The following is an 18,370-nucleotide window of genomic DNA, read 5'->3' on the forward strand; positions in this document are numbered from 1 at the left end:
CACTGCTACTGACTGTTACTGACTGCTACTGACTGCTACTCACTGCTACTCACTGCTACTGACTGTTACAGACTGTTACTGACTGCTACTAACTGCTACCGACTGTTACAGACTGCTACTGACTGCTACTGACTGCTACTGACTGTTACTGACTGTTACTGACTGTTACTTACTGCTACTGACTGTTACAGACTGTTACAGACTGTTACTTACTGCTACTGACTGTTACTGACTGTTACTGACTGCTGCTGACTGCTACTGACTGTTACTGACGGTTACAGACTGTTTTCTGACTGCTACTCACTGCTACTGACGGTTACTGACTGCTACTCACTGCTACTGACTGTTACTGACTGTTACAGACTGTTACTGACTGCTACAGACTGTTACTGACTGTTACTGACTGCTACTGACTGTTACTGACTGTTACAGACTGTTACTGACTGTTACTGACTGTTACTGACTGCTACTCACTGCTACTGACTGTTACTGACTGTTACTGACTGTTACTGACTGTTACTGACTGCTACTCACTGCTACTGACTGTTACAGGCTGTTACTGACTGCTACTCACTGCTACTGACTGTTACAGACTGTTACTCACTGCTACTGACTGTTACAGACTGTTACTGACTGCTACTCACTGCTACTGACTGCTACCGACTGTTACAGACTGTTACTGAGTGCTACTGACTGCTACTGACTGCTACTGACTGTTACTCACTGCTACTGACTGTTACTGACTGCTACTGACTGCTACTCACTGCTACTCACTGCTACTGACTGTTACAGACTGTTACTGACTGCTACTAACTGCTACCGACTGTTACAGACTGCTACTGACTGCTACTGACTGCTACTGACTGTTACTGACTGTTACTGACTGTTACTGACGGTTACTGACTGTTACAGACTGTTACTTACTGCTACTGACTGTTACAGACTGTTACAGACTGTTACTTACTGCTACTGACTGTTACTGACTGTTACTGACTGCTGCTGACTGCTACTGACTGTTACTGACTGTTACTGACTGTTACTGACTGCTACTCACTGCTACTGACTGCTACTGCCTGTTACTGACTGTTACTGACTGCTGCCGACTGCTACTGACTGTTACTGACTGTTACTGACTGTTACTGACTGTTACTGACTGCTGCTGACTGCTACTGACTGTTACTGACTGTTACTGACTGTTACTGACTGTTACAGACTGTTACTTACTGCTACTGACTGTTACAGACTGTTACTGACTGTTACTGACTGTTACTGACTGTTACTGACTGCTGCTGACTGCTACTGACTGTTACTGACTGTTACTGACTGTTACCGACTATTACTTACTGCTACTGACTGTTACAGACTGTTACTGACTGCTACTGACTGTTACTCACTGCTACTGACTGTTACAGACTGTTACTGACTGCTGCTGACTGCTACTGACTGTTACTGACTGTTACTGACTGTTACAGACTGTTACTTACTGCTACTGACTGTTACAGACTGTTACTGACTGCTACTGACTGTTACTCACTGCTACTGACTGTTACAAACTGTTACTGACTGCTGCTGACTGCTACTGACTGTTACTGACTGTTACTGACTGTTACAGACTGTTACTTACTGCTACTGACTGTTACAGACTGTTACAGACTGTTACTTACTGCCACTGACTGTTACAGACTGTTACTGACTGCTACTGACTGTTACTCACTGCTACTGACTGTTACAGACTGTTACTGACCGCTACTGACTGCTACTGACTGTTACTGACTGTTACTGACTGTTACTGACTGCTACTGACTGTTACTGACTGTTACTGACTGTTACTGACTGCCACTGACTGTTACCGACTGCTACTGACTGTTACAGACTGCTACTGACTGTTACTGACTGCTACTGACTGTTACTGACTGCTACTGGCTGCTACTGACTGTTACAGACTGTTACAGACTGCTGCTGAATGTTACTGACTGTTACTGACTGTTACAGACTGCTACGGACTGCTATTCACTGTTACTGACTGCTACTGACTGCTACTGACTGTTACAGACTGTTACAGATTGCTACTGACTGTTACTGGCTGTTACTGACTGTTACTGACTGATGCTGGGGCTGTGCGGTGAGGTTTTCTCAAATGAATATACACTGGCACAATAGCAATAGCTCATCCAACAGCCCTGAATTTATTATTTGAAATATTGTCTTTGAAACTATATAACTTTTAGACCCACACATTATCTTGTCCTCTCTTCTCTGTGATCCGAACCTTAACAGCCTGCTGCGACAGACAGCCGGTGTTAGCACAGTATCTCCTCTCAGATAGTCAAACCTGAGCAGCCCCCTCTTCCTAACTATTCAGTCTGACGGAATCCATAGTCAATATGAATCTACACACTCAGGCATATAGTAAGTGGATGTAGAATGCATACGTTACACTGCACAGATGACTTGACTGAATGGAGAGAGAGAGAGGGAGAGGGAGGGGAGCGAGAGAAGAAGGATCACTCTGAACATGGCTGATCAACTATATCCAAGAGACCCTGCGCTCTGCTCCCATTGCCTTCTGGGATACATGAAGAATGGGTGGGGTGTGGGGGTTTCAGCCTTGTGTAACTGTAGAGAGATAACTGTACCCTTTCCTCCTTTCCTGTCTACACACACACACACACACGCACACGCACACGCACACACACACACACACACACACACACACACACACACACACACACACACACACACACACATACCATGGCTCCTTGGCAGACAGCTGTGTCAACAAGGGATTAGGGGCTGCAGGAATGTATAGAACAGACAATAGACCCAAAGAAAGAGAAACAGAGAGAGAATGGAGGAAAGCATCATTCTGATGAGGGATGTGTACAGTAAGGAATAGGATAGGGCAATACAGGAATAGGATAGGGCAGTACAGGAATAGGATAGGGCAATACAGGAATAGGATATGGCAGTACAGGAATAGGATAGGGCAATACAGGAATAGGATAGGGCAGTACAGGAATAGGACAGTACAGGAATAGGATAGGGCAGTACAGGAATAGGATAGGGCAGTACAGGAATAGGATAGGGCAATACAGGAATAGGATAGGACAGTACAGGAATAGGATAGGGCAATACAGGAATAGGATAGGGCAGTACAGAAATAGGATAGGGCAGTACAGGAATATGATAGGGCAGTACAGGAATAGGATAGGGCAGTACAGGAATAGGATAGGGCAATACAGGAATAGGATAGGGCAGTACAGGAATAGGATAGGGCAATACAGGAATAGGATAGGGCAGTACAGGAATTTGATAGGGCAGTACAGGAATAGGATAGGGCAGCACAGGAATAGGATAGGGCAGTACAGGAATAGGATAGGGCAATACAGGAATAGGATAGGGCAGTACAGGAATAGGATAGGGCAGTACAGGAATAGGATAGGGCAGTATGGGAATAGGATAGGGCAGTACAGGAATAGGATAGGGCAATACGGGAATAGGATAGGACAATACAGGAATAAAAAAGATGGTAACATATCTTTTGCTCCAGCCCTGTGACCATGTATTGGGAGTTGGAGAGTGGTGGCATATGGACTCTTCTCTCTCCTGCTGAGCTTCATGCTGGCAGCCATCTTGCCTGTCCTCCCCTGAGCTGCCAGCAGTAAAGATTGCCGCGTGTGTGCACCTTAGATGTCCTTCAGCTCACCCTGAACACACAGCTCCACTACCAGCTGAACAAGGGAGCCACCCGAAGGAGGAGAAAGGAGGGAGGGGGAGGAAAATAGAGAGGGAGGGAGAGAGTGAGTAGAGAAAATGAGGGAGGCTGACAGAGAGAGAGAATGGATTCATGGATTTAAAAGAATGGCTTAGAGGGAGAGAGAATGTTGGAGAGAGGAAAGGACTAAATGGATTCATGAATCTATGGGTGCGTCTGTGCATTTGACTGTGCATGTGCTTCTGTGTGTGTGTGTGTGTGTGTGTGTGTGTGTGTGTGTGTGTGTGTGTGTGTGTGTGTGCACCAAATTATAGACCATCTCAATTGTGTTCCATACACTCCCTTGTTCCTCCTCCTGTCTCCAGGACATCACTGTGTTCTTCCATCAGGTTTATTGTACAGTTCCTCTGTAGCGCCAGTCTGTAATGAGAGTGACCCTACAGGTTAGTTCTTATCATTTTTTTAATATCCCAGCTGTGGATGTGCTGCAGATAGTGGGGAACACAGCCTTATGAGGTGATATTAAACACCCATCTCAGTGGAATAAACTCATCTCACTAGAAATGTCTTGAATTGGGAATAGAAGAGCTCTTCTTTATTAGACATGGTTTTACTCTGTCTTCTCACCTCATATTGAGATGTTAACCTTTGTGGATGTCCCTCTGGTAGAGTGGAAGAGAGTTCTCCTAACAGCTCTATCCAATCAGCGTGTCCCAAACTCGGTGTCCAGCTTGCGTGATTGGAGGACACTCCTCCCTCCAGAGCTCTGGGACAGAGGGGCTCTCTGCTTGGTTAAAACATTCAGATCTGATCCAGCTCACTGGTGTACTGGAGAACAGCATTCACTCTCAGTTAACATTCACTGTATCTGAGGAGTGGAGGACCACTCAATGTTACGTATACACAGATCTAGAATCAGATTATCATACCCTAATCCTAACCTTAACCAGAAGGATAAGTAAATATCTGCTCCTGGACCAGTGGATAGGGGCAACTGCCTATATCTCCTAACGCCACCATTTCTCCTGTCTTCTGTTGTCTTTCTCAGGTAGGACAGGCCATACTGAGGTGGTTCGGGTGGTCTGGGAGCCAGAGAAGACCAGCTTCTCCAAACTGCTCAAGGTGTTCTGGGAGAGCCACAACCCAACTCAAGGTAAGGTCCCTTGTAGCTCCGATGGTAGCGCATGGCGCTTGAAACACCAGGGTTGTGGGTTCAGTAAGGGGGACCAGTAAGAAAAGTCGCTCTGGATAAGAGTGTTATATAAAACCTACTCCCTCCATCCACACACATCCAACAGCAGTGTTTCCAGTGGGGGCTACTGCCTTCCCTCTGCCTTGAGCTATCTGTAACAGGAATATGAGTCTGCCATGTTGAGTGGTTGCAATCAGGGCTCTGTGAAATAAGGGAGGGAGTGAGGGTAGGAGAAAGAGGCAAAGCGAGAGAGGGTCACTCCCTACCAAGAGAAGTGCCTGCAGTGTGTAACTTCCCAATGAGTGTGTGTTTCATTTCACCCTTATTGACCCTGTGTGAGTCCACAGGCGACACACAACCCCAGAGAAATCTGGCTCTGTGTTAACTCTGACCCCTCCCCACATCAACTCAGCTGTCAGGCGCAACCTTAGACACACACTATGACACATAGTGGATAAGAAGATACACACACTATGACACGTAGTGGATAAGAAGATACACACACTATGACACATAGTGGATAAGAAGATACACACACTATGACACATAGTGGATAAGAAGATACACACTATGACACATATTGGATAAGAAGATACACACACTATGACACATAGTGGATAAGAAGATACACACACTATGACACGTAGTGGATAAGAAGATACACACACTATGACACATAGTGGATAAGAAGATACACACACTATGACACATAGTGGATAAGAAGATACACACACCATGACACGTAGTGGATAAGAAGATACACACACTATGACACACAGTGGATAAGAAGATACACACACTATGACACGTAGTGGATAAGAAGATACACACACTATGACACATAGTGGATAAGAAGATACACACTATGACACATAGTGGATAAGAAGATACACACACTATGACACACAGTGGATAAGAAGATACACACACTATGACACGTAGTGGATAAGAAGATACACACACTATGACACATAGTGGATAAGAAGATACACACTATGACACATAGTGGATAAGAAGATACACACACTATGACACGTAGTGGATAAGAAGATACACACACTATGACACACAGTGAATAAGAAGATACACACACTATGACACATAGTGGATAAGAAGATAGACACACTATGACACATAGTGGATAAGAAGATACACACACTATGACACGTAGTGGATAAGAAGATACACACACTATGACACATAGTGGATAAGAAGATACACACACTATGACACGTAGTGGATAAGAAGATACACACACTATGACACATAGTGGATAAGAAGATACATACACTATGACACGTAGTGGATAAGAAGATACACACACTATGACACGTAGTGGATAAGAAGATACACACACTATGACACACAGTGGATAAGAAGATACACACACTATGACACATAGTGGATAAGAAGATACACACACTATGACACATAGTGGATAAGAAGATACACACACTATGACACGTAGTGGATAAGAAGATACACACACTATGACACGTAGTGGATAAGAAGAAACACACACTATGACACATAGTGGATAAGAAGATACACACACTATGACACACAGTGGATAAGAAGATACACACACTATGACACACAGTGGATAAGAAGATACACACACTATGACACACAGTGGATAAGAAGATACACACACTATGACACGTAGTGGATAAGAAGATACATCACCAGACATCACCGGCAACAACGTCGCTTATGGGCACAAACCCACCGTCTCTGGACCAGACAGGACTGACAAAAAGTGCTCTTCACTGACGAGTCGCAGTTTGTCTCACCAGGGGTGATGGTTAGAATCACGTTTATCGTTGAAGGAATGAGTGTTACACCGAGGCCTGTACTCTGGAGCGGGATAGATTTAGAGGTGGAGGGTCTGTCATGGTCTGGGGAGGTGTGTCACAGCATCATCGGACTGAGCTTGTTGTCATTGCAGACAATCTCAACGCTGTGCGTTACAGGGAAGACATCCTCCTCCCTCATGTGGTACCCTTCCTGCAGGCTCATCCTGACATGACCCTCCAGCATGACAATGCCACCAGCCATACTGCTCGTTCTGTGCATGATTTCCTGCAAGACAGGAATGTCAGTGTTCTGCCATGGCCAGCGATGAGCCTGGATCTCATTCCCATTGAGCATGTCTGGGACCTGTTGGACCGGAGGGTGAAGGCTAATGCCATTCCCCCCCAGAAATGTCTGGAAACTTACAGGTGCCTTGGTGGAAGAGTGAGTTAACATCTCACAGCAAGAACTGGCAAATCTGGTGCAGTCCATGAGGAGGAGATGCACTGCAGTACTTAATGCTGCTGGTGGCCACACCAGATACTGACTGTTACTTTTGATTTTGACCCCCCCCCCTTTGCTTAGGGACACATTATTCCATTTCTGTTTGTCAAATGTCTGTGGAACTTGTTCAGTTTATGTCTCAGTTGTTGAATCTTGTTATGTTCATACAAATATTTACACATGTTAAGTTTGCTGAAAATAAACGCAGTTGACAGTGAGAGGACGTTTCTTTCTTTGCTGAGTTTATATGCATCCTTCATGTATTACCTACACTATATACAGTATACAAAAGTATGTGGGCACCCCTTCAAATTAGGTTATTCGGCTAGTTCAGCCACACCCGTTGCTGACAGGTGTATAAAATCGAGCACACAGCCATGCAATCTCCATAGACAAACATTGGCAGTACAATGGCCTTACTGAAGAGCTCAGTGATTTTCAACATGGCACCATTATAGGATGCCACAAAGTCAGTTTGTCAAATTTCTGCCCTGCTTCCCCGGTGACCTGTAAGTGATGTTATTGTGAAGTGGAAATGTCTAGGAGCAACAACGACTCAGCCACGATTTGGTAGGCCACACAAGTTCACAGAAGGGACCTCTGAGCGCCGAAGCGCGTACAAATTGTCTCTCCTCGGTTGCAACACTCACTACCGAGTTTAAAACTGCCTCTGGAAGCAACGTCAGCACAATAACTGTTCGTCAGGAGCTTCATGAAATGGGTTCCATGGCCGAGCAGCCGCCCACAAGTCTAAGATCACCACGAGCAATGCCAATAGTCGGCTGGAGTGGTGTAAAGCTTGGCGCCATTGGACTCAGTGGAGCAGTGGAAATGTGTTCTCTGGAGTGATGAATCACGCTTCACCATCTGGCAGTCCGACGGACGAATCTGGGTTTGGTTTGATACCAGTAGAACGTTACCTGCCCAAATGTATAGTGCCAACTGTAAAGTTTGGTGGAGAAGGAATAATGGTCTGGACCTGTTTTTCATGGTCCCCAAAAGAGTGGAGACTGTAATAGCAGCAAAGGCCTGACCAACTCCATGTTAATGCCCATGATTTTGGAATGAGGTCACCGACAAGCAGGTGTCCACATACTTTTGGACATGTAGTGTATGTACCTGTGGTATGGATGCAATATGGGTATACTATTCAGAAAGGTCAAGATAGCGACTAAGGTCAAGCATTCTCTGAAGTGCTGCTCACAGGCCCAGTGATGCTAGATAAGGTTAACCTACTTATTCCCTTACTGTAAGACTCACTGTCATATTCCATGTGATCGTAACATGAAGCTACTCTCAACAGTACTACTAAATGGTTTGTCTTCAACCTACAAGACATTTTCACTGTGTCCTCTAACACCTAGCCAATGATTGCGTGTTTGAATGGGACCTTTTTGTCAGGGAACAAAATCAGTGTGATTCACTGTCTGTCTGCACGGCTCACACGCCACTCCGCTTCCAGCAACATAATAATTACACAGAGGCAGGCAGGCAGGCAGGCAGGCAGGCAGGCAGGCAGGCAGGCAGGCAGGCAGGCAGGCAGGCAGGCAGGCAGACAGACAGACAGGCAGATAGACAGACAGACAGACAGACAGACAGACAGACAGACAGGCAGGCAGACAGACAGGCAGACAGACAGGCAGACAGGCAGGCAGACAGGCAGGCAGTAGCTGTATCATGTTCTACATCTGCATCAAGGTGAACTGTGCTTTGATTGAAATTACACCGCAGTCGGTCTGGTCTCGTCTCCAGGTTGTTTTCCCCCGACAGACAAACAGGGTTGATTGTGAGTTTGTTTCGTAAGACTGTCAGAGCAAACAAAGTAAACATAGTATGCTGGTAGGTTGGTGGATGGACAGGATGGTTTAGATGTTTAGAAGAAATTATATGGAAGTAAACTTTTGTTAACTTAGAGTACCTTGTAACCCTGTGTTTCTGTGTGTGTGTGTGTGTGTGTGTGTGTGTGTGTGTGTGTGTGTGTGTGTGTGTGTCTCTCTTTGTCTGTCGGATTTGTCCTTCTTTTATGTCTTACTCTATATTGAGTGAAATATATTGTCTTTAGTCCAGTAACTTCTCTTAAAGTTACCCAACATTGTGTTCTCTCTCATTGTCAGGAATGCGTCAGGGCAACGACGTAGGAGCGACCTATCGATCAGCCATCTACACATACACACAGGAGCAGCTTGAACAGGCTCTGGCCTCCAAAGATGACTACCAGAAGGTAACATGTCTGTGTGTGGGAGTCACATCAACTCAATAATCAGTACTCTAGAGATGTTATAGAAACAAAAGCTTGGTGTGGAAGAAATCTATTTCCCCCAAATAAATCACATTCAGTACCCAGACCAGAACACATTGTACCAGCCAACAAGGCTTTTAGGCTGCATCAGTCACCAGTCACATTAAAAGCTTGCTGCAACACACTCATCTCTCCAGAGAGTATCAGTCAAGGTTCAAAGCCCATCACCGTACAGAGAACATGCATGGAGCCGGGCAGCCTACAATGCATATGTTTAATTGAGAGGGATGGCATGCTGCAGCTGATTCCCCCAGTGAGAGGAGAGAACGGGTGGGGAGGTACAGCAGAATCTCTTTGAGGAAAGCTATGTGGAGAAGCTTTGCCACGCTAAGACCCCACCCTCTGCAACACTGCTGCATGCATGGCTTCCAGAACAATGGAGAGACTGAGAGAGAATACATCCAAGCTTACAGTGGAACTACATTAGTTTCTTTCTGCTGTTACTCTCTCCTTCTCTCTCTTTCTATCTTCTCTCTACAACCTTACTGCTCTTCTCTCTCTCTCTCTCTCTCTCTCTCCCTCTCTCTCTCTACAACCTTACTGCTCCTCTCTCTCCTTCTATCTTCTCTCTACAACCTTACTGCTCTTCTCTCTCTCTATCTTCTCTCTACAACCTTACTGCTCTTCTCTCTCTCTCTCTCTCTCCCTCTCTCTCTCTACAACCTTACTGCTCCTCTCTCTCCTTCTATCTTCTCTCTACAACCTTACTGCTCTTCTCTCTCTCTATCTTCTCTCTACAACCTTACTGCTCTTCTCTCTCTCTTTCTATCTTCTCTCTACAACCTTACTGCTCTTCTCTCTCTCTCTCTATCTTCTCTCTACAACCTTACTGCTCTTCTCTCTCTCTTTCTATCTTCTCTCTTTCTATCTTCTCTCTACAACCTTACTGCTCTTCTCTCTCTCTCTCCATCTCTCTCTACAACCTTACTGCTCTTCTCTCTCTCTTTCTATCTTCTCTCTCTCTATCTTCTCTCTACAACCTTACTGCTCCTCTCTCTCTCTTTCTATCTTCTCTCTACAACCTTACTGCTCTTCTCTCTCTCTCTCTCTCTCCCTCTCTCTCTCTCTACAACCTTACTGCTCTTCTCTCTCTTCTCTCTCTCTCTCTCTCCCTCTCTATCTCTCTCTACAACCTTACTGCTCCTCTCTATCTCCTTCTATCTTCACTCTACAACCTTACTGCTCTTCTCTCTCTCTCTCTCTCTCTCTCTCTCTCTCTCTACAACCTTACTGCTCTTCTCTCTCTCTTTCTATCTTCTCTCTACAACCTTACTGCTCTTCTCTCTCTCTTTCTATCTTCTCTCTACAACCTTACTGCTCTTCTCTCTCTCTTTCTATCTTCTCTCTACAACCTTACTGCTCTTCTCTCCCTCTCTCTTTCTATCTTCTCTCTACAACCTTACTGCTCTTCTCTCTCGTCTTGATTAATTCTGTACCCTCTATCCTTTCTCTCGCCTGCTTTCCGCCCTCGCCTCGCTCTCCATTTCGCTGGCCCTTCTTCTCTGTCCTTTGTTCCTTATGGGAGCGGAGGTGTTCTATGTAAGCCATATGATGTTAGTCTGTGAGATGGATAAAGACGTGTCCTTGTATCTATTGACAGTTGAATCTCACTGGAGATTGTTGATGAGATGACCTTGAATGTCTGGATACCTTCATGGTTGTTCTATTGTTGAGCTGCTGGATACAGATGAAGGGCTGCTGTACTGTCTTTTGTGCAAAGATGAGAGGAAGACTCGTCGAGTTCGTCTGGATGAGCAATGCTCCACCTCTTCATCACCAGAACAGAGCAGAGCAGACAGTTTTTCTTTTTTTTAAACCCATTTTCGCCCTAATTTCGTGGTATCCAATTGGTAGTTACAGTCTTGAGAGGCGAAGGTCGAGAACCGTGCGTCCCACGAAACACAACCCAACCAAGTGACACAATGCCCACTTAACCAGGAAGCTAGCCGCACCGATGTGTCAGAGGAAACACCGTAAACCTGGCGACCGTGTCAGTGTGCAATGCGCCCGGCCCGCCACAGGAGTCGCTAGTGCGCGATGGGACAAGGACATCCCTGCCGGGCCAAGCCCTCCCATAACCCGGACAACGCTGGGCCAATTGTGCGCCGTCCCATGGGTCTCCCGGTCGCGGCAGGCTGTGACAGATCCTGGACTCGAATCTAGAATCTCTAGTGGCACAGCTAGCACTGCGATGCAGTGCCTTAGACCACTGCGCCACTCGGGAGGCACAGAGCAGACACAGTTGAGTTGAGACATGGACATGACTGAAATAAGCTTGGACGTCTGGTTTCTGGTTAGTTATGAACGGTAGGAACGTTAAGTCGTTCAGTTTTCAACGCTTTATATGTTTCTTCAAAAGAAACAAGCGTATGTTTAGTTGCTGCCAACACACACATTTTCTCTCAGTTTGTCTACCCCATCACTCCATTCCCTCCTTTTCTACAGTACCTGACCCCCATTGGACTATTCATCAGGCTAACAGAGCCCCATGCTGCTTCCCAGGGTGTAGAGCTGGCTAGGTGTCATCAGGCTGTCTGGGAAAGCCGGTGCAATAGGGAGTACACTCCCAGGGAAGAGGAGGACGTGGAGGAGGTGGAGGAGGAAGTGGAGGTGGAGGAGGAAGTGCAGCATATGGGATGGATTTGTTCCTTTATGGAGCTGAGATCCTGCAGCCCCTCCTCTCCTAATGGCAGCCTAATAAAACAGCCGACCAGGGGACACCCTCTCCTCCCTCTCTCCCCCTTCCCCCATGTCCCTCCATCCCATTGCCCGTTCCTCTACCCCTTCCATAGAGGCCCAGTCTCTCACCCAAATGAGCCCCATTTATCTATCTATCTATCTATCTATCTATCTATCTATCTATCTATCTATCTATCTATCTATCTATCTATCTATCTATCTATCTATCTATCTATCTATCTATCTATCTATCTATCTATCTATTCAATTCAAGGGGCTTTATTGGCATGGGAAACGTGTTAACATTGCCAAAGCAAGTGAGGTAGATAATATATAAAAGTGAAATAAACAAAAAAATGAACAGTAAACATTTAACATACAGAAGTTTCAAAACAATAAAGACATTAGAAATGTCATATTATATATATATATATACAGTGTTGTAACAATGTACAAATGGTTAAAGTACACAAGGGGACATAAATAAGCATTAAATATGGGTTGTATTTACAATGGTGTTTGTTCTTCACTGGTTGCCCTTTACTTGCGGCAACAGGTCACAAATCTTGCTGCTGTGATGGCACACTGTGGTATTTCACCCAGTAGATATGGGAGTTTATCAAAATCGGATTTGTTTTTGAATTCTTTGCGGATCTGTGTAATCTGAGAGAAATATGTCTCTCTAATATGGTCATACATTGGGCAGGAGGTTAGGAAGTGCAGCTCAGTTTCCACCTCATTTTGTGGGCAGTGTGCACATAGCCTGTCTTCTCTTGAGAGCCATGTCTGCCTACGGCGGCCTTTCTCAATAGCAAGGCTATGCTCACTGAGTCTGTACATAGTCAAAGCTTTCCTCAAATTTGGGTCAGTCACAGTGGTCAGGTATTCTGTCCTGGGGCTCTGTGGGGTCTGTTTGTGTTTGTGAACAGAGCCCCAGGACCAGCTTGCTTAGGGGACTCTTCTCCAGGTTCATCTCTCTGTAGGTGATGGCTTTGTTATGGAAGGTTTGGGAATCACTTCCTTTTAGGTGGTTGTAGAATTTAACGGCTCTTTTCTGGATTTTGATAATTAGTGGGTATCGGCCTAATTCTGCTCTGCATTCATTATTTGGTGTTCTACGTTGTACACTGAGGATATTTTTGCAGAATTCTGCATGCAGAGTCTCAATTTGGTGTTTGTCCCATTTTGTGAAGTCTTGGTTGGTGAGCGGACCTCAGACCTCACAACCATAAAGGGCAATGGGCTCAATTACCGATTAAAGTATTTTTAGCCAGATCCTAATTGGTATGTTGAATTTTATGTTCCTTTTGATGGCATAGAATCCCCTTCTTGCCTTGTCTCTCAGATCGTTCACAGCTTTGTGGAAGTTACCTTTGGCACTGATGTTTAGGCCAAAGAATGTATAGTTTTTTGTGTGCTCTAGGGCAATGGTGTCTAGATGGAATTTATATTTGTGGTCCCTGCGACTGGATCTTTTTTGGAACACCATTATTTTGGTCTTACTGAGATTTACTGTCAGGGCCCAGGTCTGGCAGAATCTGTGCAGAATATCTAGGTGCTGCTGTAGGCCCTCCTTGGTTGGTGACAGAAGCACCAGATCATCGAAAGTCAAAGGCTTTTTTTTAAATCAACAAAGCATAGAAGTCTTTGCCTTTGTTTTGGTTTGTTTGGTTGTCAATTGGGGTGTGCAGGGTGAATATATGGTCTGTTGTACGGTAATTTGGTAAAAAGCCAATTTGACATTTGCTCAGTACCTTGTTTTAATGGAGGAAATGTACGAGTCTGCTGTTAATGATAATGCAGAGGATTTCCCCAAGGTTACTGTTGACGCATATCCCACGGTAGTTATTGGGGTCAAATTTGTCTCCACTTTTGTGGATTGGGGTGATCAGTCCTTGGTTCCAAATATTGGGGAAGATACCAGAGCCAAGGATGATGTTAGAGTTTTACTATAGGCCTCCCGGGTGGCGCTGCATCGCAGTGCTAGCTGTGCCATCAGAGACTCTGGGTTCGCGCCCATGCTCTGTCGCAGCCGGCCGTGACCGGGAAGTCCGTGGGGCGACGCACAATTGGCCTAGCGTCGTCCGGGTTAGGGAGGGTTTGGCTGGTAGGGATATCCTTGTCTCATTGCTCACTTGCGACTCCTGTGGCGGGCCGGGTGCAGTGCACGCTAACTAGGTCGCCAGGTGCACGGTGTTTCCTCCGACACCTTGGTGCGGCTGGCTTCTGGGTTGGATGCATGCTGTGTTAAGAAGCAGTGCGGCTTGGTTGGGTTGTGTTTTTCGGAGGACGCATGGCTTTCGACCTTTGTCTCTCCTGAGCCCGTACGAGAGTTGTAGCGATGAGACAAGATAGTAACTACAATCAATTGGATACCACGAAATTGGGGAGAAAAGGGGGTCAAAAATGTTTTTAACGTGTAGCCAATTAGAATTTGTTGTCTGTATATTTGCATTCTTCATCAAACCATTTGTCATTTTTAGATTTGATAGGGAAGCTGAGAGGTCAAATATACTGTTAAGATTTTCTACTGCCAAGTTTACACCTTCACTATTACAGTTACCCAGGAAATTGTCTAAAAGGGATTGCATTTGTTGTTGCCTAATTGTTTTTTGGTAGGTTTCCAAACTGCATTCCTTCCATCTATAGCATTTCTTAATGTTACTCAGTTCCTTAGGCTTTGATGCCTCATGATTGAGTATTGCTCTGTTCAAGTAGACTGTGATTTTGCTGTGATCTGATAGGTGTGTCAGTGGGCTGACTGTGAACACTCTGAGACACTCTGGGTTGAGGACAGTGATAAAGTAGTCTACAGTACTACTGCCAAGAGATGAGCTATCGGTGTACCTACCATAGGAGTCCCCTCGAAGCCTACCATTGACTATGTACATACCCAGCGTGCGACAGAGCTGCAGGAGTTGTGATCCGTTTTTGTTGGTTATGTTGTCATAGTTGTGCCTAGGGGGGCATATGGGGGAGGGAATGCTGTCACCTGCAGGCAGGTGTTTGTCCCCCTGTGTGCTGAGGGTGTCAGGTTCTTGTCCGGTTCTGGCATTTAGGTCGCCACAGACTAGTACATGTCCCTGGGCCTGGAAATGATTGATTTCCCCCTCCAGGATGGAGAAGCTGTCTTCATTAAAGTATGGGGATTCTAGTGGGGGGATATACTGTAGGTAGCACACAGGAGGACATTTTTCTCTGTTAAGATAATGTCCTTTTTGAATTTCTAGCCAAATGTAAAATGTTCCTGTTTTGATTAATTTAATAGAGTGAGTTAGGTCTGCTTTATACCAAATTATCTATCTATCTATCTATCTATCTATCTATCTATCTATCTATCTATCTATCTATCTATCTATCTATCTATCTATCTATCTATCTATCTATCTATCTATCTATCTATCTATCTATCTATCTATCTACTGTCTGATTGTCTGTCTGTCTGTCTGTCTGTCTGTCAGTCAGTCCTGAAGAACAGGAAGATTTGGAGGGGTTCCAGACATATAAAAAGGGAAATCAAGATTTCATTTCCCCTTTTAACAGAACATTATCAGCTGCTACATGTTATATTGCATTGTTAGCTCCTCTGCTGTTTGCTGAAAACAGTGGCAGTGTTTTGAAACACACATTTACTGGGTTTGTGTGTTTTCTCCAACTGTGAAGTTTGACATTTGCGTCGATTGGTTGTGGAGTGGGGTCTAATTTATTCTCCGGTTCATGTCTCATCTACCATGACAATCATATCATCTGTGAGCGGAGCTCGTCTCGTTGTGTCTCGTCTCGGCTGAAAGGAGGCCATTTGCCACTAATGTCCCCCCAGTCACGTGTCTGAGACAATGCAACCTGTTTATTTTACTCTAGCGTTTGCTATTGTTGGCTGTGTTTCTGGGCACAAAGCGACAGCCTCCACTTACACAATGACTACTCTGACAAAGTGTGCTGCATACACACACGCTCACATACACACACAGACTAGACTCACAGACAATACAAACGCGCTCACACACTCCCTCTGCTGGCCTTGCTGCCTCTTTGTCCTCTTCCCATCCTCTCTTCCTCCTCCATTGTCTGCTCTCTCTTTCTCTTTCCCTCCTCCTCCATCCTCCTCCCCCCTGCTGAGACTTCTGCTCCGCACTGCAAACCCAGCAGCAGGGCCCTGTTGCCATGGAAACAGAGGAGGGCCCCCCACCCCTCCTAGCCCAGTCCCATCCCTCAAGTCCTCTGATTGGCCCAGCCAGACCAAATTAAGCGGGGTTTGGCTGGGGTCGTAGGTCATCTGTAGAGAGGCGCCTCGGCTGTATTTTAATCAGCTGTTGACCCCCGACGTAATGAAATGGATGTCAGGGAAGGGGTTAATAAAGCACGCTCTGACTGGCAACTGGGTCCTTAATGGGGGGAGTCAGGGGAGGAACGGAGAGAGATAGAGAGAGGGGGAAATGGAGGGAGGGGGAGAGGAGAGGGTTCAAGTGGAAGCGGGTTAAGGGAGCGAGGGCACAGTGGTTGGACAGGCAGGGCAATATGGCGGCGGTTGGTTGCTCTTTGTTTCCTGGGGTACAGGGAGGTGGAGGGAGACGGGGAGGGAGCGGTGGTGGTGGTTCTTTCTCCCTCTCTTGCTCCACTTTGGGGTGGTGGTGGTTCTTTCTCCCTCTCTCGCTCCACTTTGGGGTGGTGGTGGTTCTTTCTCCCTCTCTCGCTCCACTTTGGGGTGGTGGTGGTTCTTTCTCCCTCTCTTGCTCCACTTTGGGGTGGTGGTGGTTCTTTCTCCCTCTCTCGCTCCACTTTGGGGTGGTGGTGGTTCTTTCTCCCTCTCTTGCTCCACTTTGGGGTGGTGGTGGTTCTTTCTCCCTCTCTCGCTCCACTTTGGGGTGGTGGTGGTTCTTTCTCCCTCTCTTGCTCCACTTTGGGGTGGTGGTGATTCTTTCTCCCTCTCTTGCTCCACTTTGGGGTGGTGGTGGTTCTTTCTCCCTCTCTCGCTCCACTTTGGGGTGGTGGTGGTTCTTTCTCCCTCTCTTGCTCCACTTTGGGGTGGTGGTGGTTCTTTCTCCCTCTCTCGCTCCACTTTGGGGTGGTGGTGGTTCTCTCTCCCTCTCTTGCTCCACTTTGGGGTGGTGGTGGATCTTTCTCCCTCTCTTGCTCCACTTTGGGGTGGTGGTGGATCTTTCTCCCTCTCTTGCTCCACTTTGGGGTGGTGGTGGTTCTTTCTCCCTCTCTTGCTCCACTTTGGGGTGGTGGTGGTTCTTTCTCCCTCTCTTGCTCCACTTTGGGGTGGTGGTGGTTCTTTCTCCCTCTCTTGCTCCACTTTGGGGTGGTGGTGGTTCTTTCTCCCTCTCTTGCTCCACTTTGGGGTGGTGGTGGTTCTTTCTCCCTCTCTTGCTCCACTTTGGGGTGGTGGTGGTTCTTTCTCCCTCTCTCGCTCCACTTTGGGGTGGTGGTGGTTCTTTCTCCCTCTCTCGCTCCACTTTGGGGTGGTGGTGGTTCTTTCTCCCTCTCTTGCTCCACTTTGGGGTGGTGGTGGTTCTTTCTCCCTCTCTTGCTCCACTTTGGGGTGGTGGTGGTTCTTTCTCCCTCTCTTGCTCCACTTTGGGGTGGTGGTGGTTCTTTCTCCCTCTCTTGCTCCACTTTGGGGTGGTGGTGGTTCTTTCTCCCTCTCTTGCTCCACTTTGGGGTGGTGGTGGTTCTTTCTCCCTCTCTTGCTCCACTTTGGGGTGGTGGTGGTTCTTTCTCCCTCTCTCGCTCCACTTTGGGGTGGTGGTGGATCTTTCTCCCTCTCTTGCTCCACTTTGGGGTGGTGGTGGTTCTTTCTCCCTCTCTTGCTCCACTTTGGGGTGGTGGTGGTTCTTTCTCCCTCTCTTGCTCCACTTTGGGGTGGTGGTGGTTCTTTCTCCCTCTCTCGCTCCACTTTGGGGGTTTAGGGTTATTAATATTTATTGCGTCGGAGCGTTGCTGTCTGAGGTGCCGCATCATCCCACGCAGCGAGAGGGCCGGGCTGCACAGAGAGGAGGGGGGGGGGAGGGGGAGGAGGAGAGGGGGATCCAGAGTGAGAGAGGGAGGAGTTTGCACATGGACACTAGGGCACTTCATTCAGTGGGGTCTCCCTCTCCACTGACCCTCCCCTGCTAGGACCAGTCACTGAAGAACCACTAGGAAGTAGCCCAACAGAAGTGACCCATACCCCCCCAACAGATGG

General features: G+C 46.6%; 1 protein-coding gene across 3 annotated transcripts in view; it reads left to right on the forward strand.

Annotated features, from left to right (window-relative positions):
- The window catches only part of msraa (methionine sulfoxide reductase Aa), a 96,890-nt gene that overhangs the window by 60,108 nt on the left and 18,412 nt on the right, over window positions 1–18,370 (forward strand). For all 3 annotated transcript variants that reach the window (XM_020455229.2, XM_031800329.1, XM_031800328.1), the window contains 2 exons: window positions 4,764–4,868; window positions 9,320–9,426. In XM_020455229.2, the coding sequence (XP_020310818.1) occupies window positions 4,764–4,868; window positions 9,320–9,426 (212 nt within the window). The remainder of the gene's footprint in view (window positions 1–4,763; window positions 4,869–9,319; window positions 9,427–18,370) is intronic.

The sequence above is a fragment of the Oncorhynchus kisutch genome, linkage group LG21, assembly GCF_002021735.2.
Source record: "Oncorhynchus kisutch isolate 150728-3 linkage group LG21, Okis_V2, whole genome shotgun sequence".
NCBI classification, from domain to species: Eukaryota; Metazoa; Chordata; class Actinopteri; order Salmoniformes; family Salmonidae; genus Oncorhynchus; species Oncorhynchus kisutch.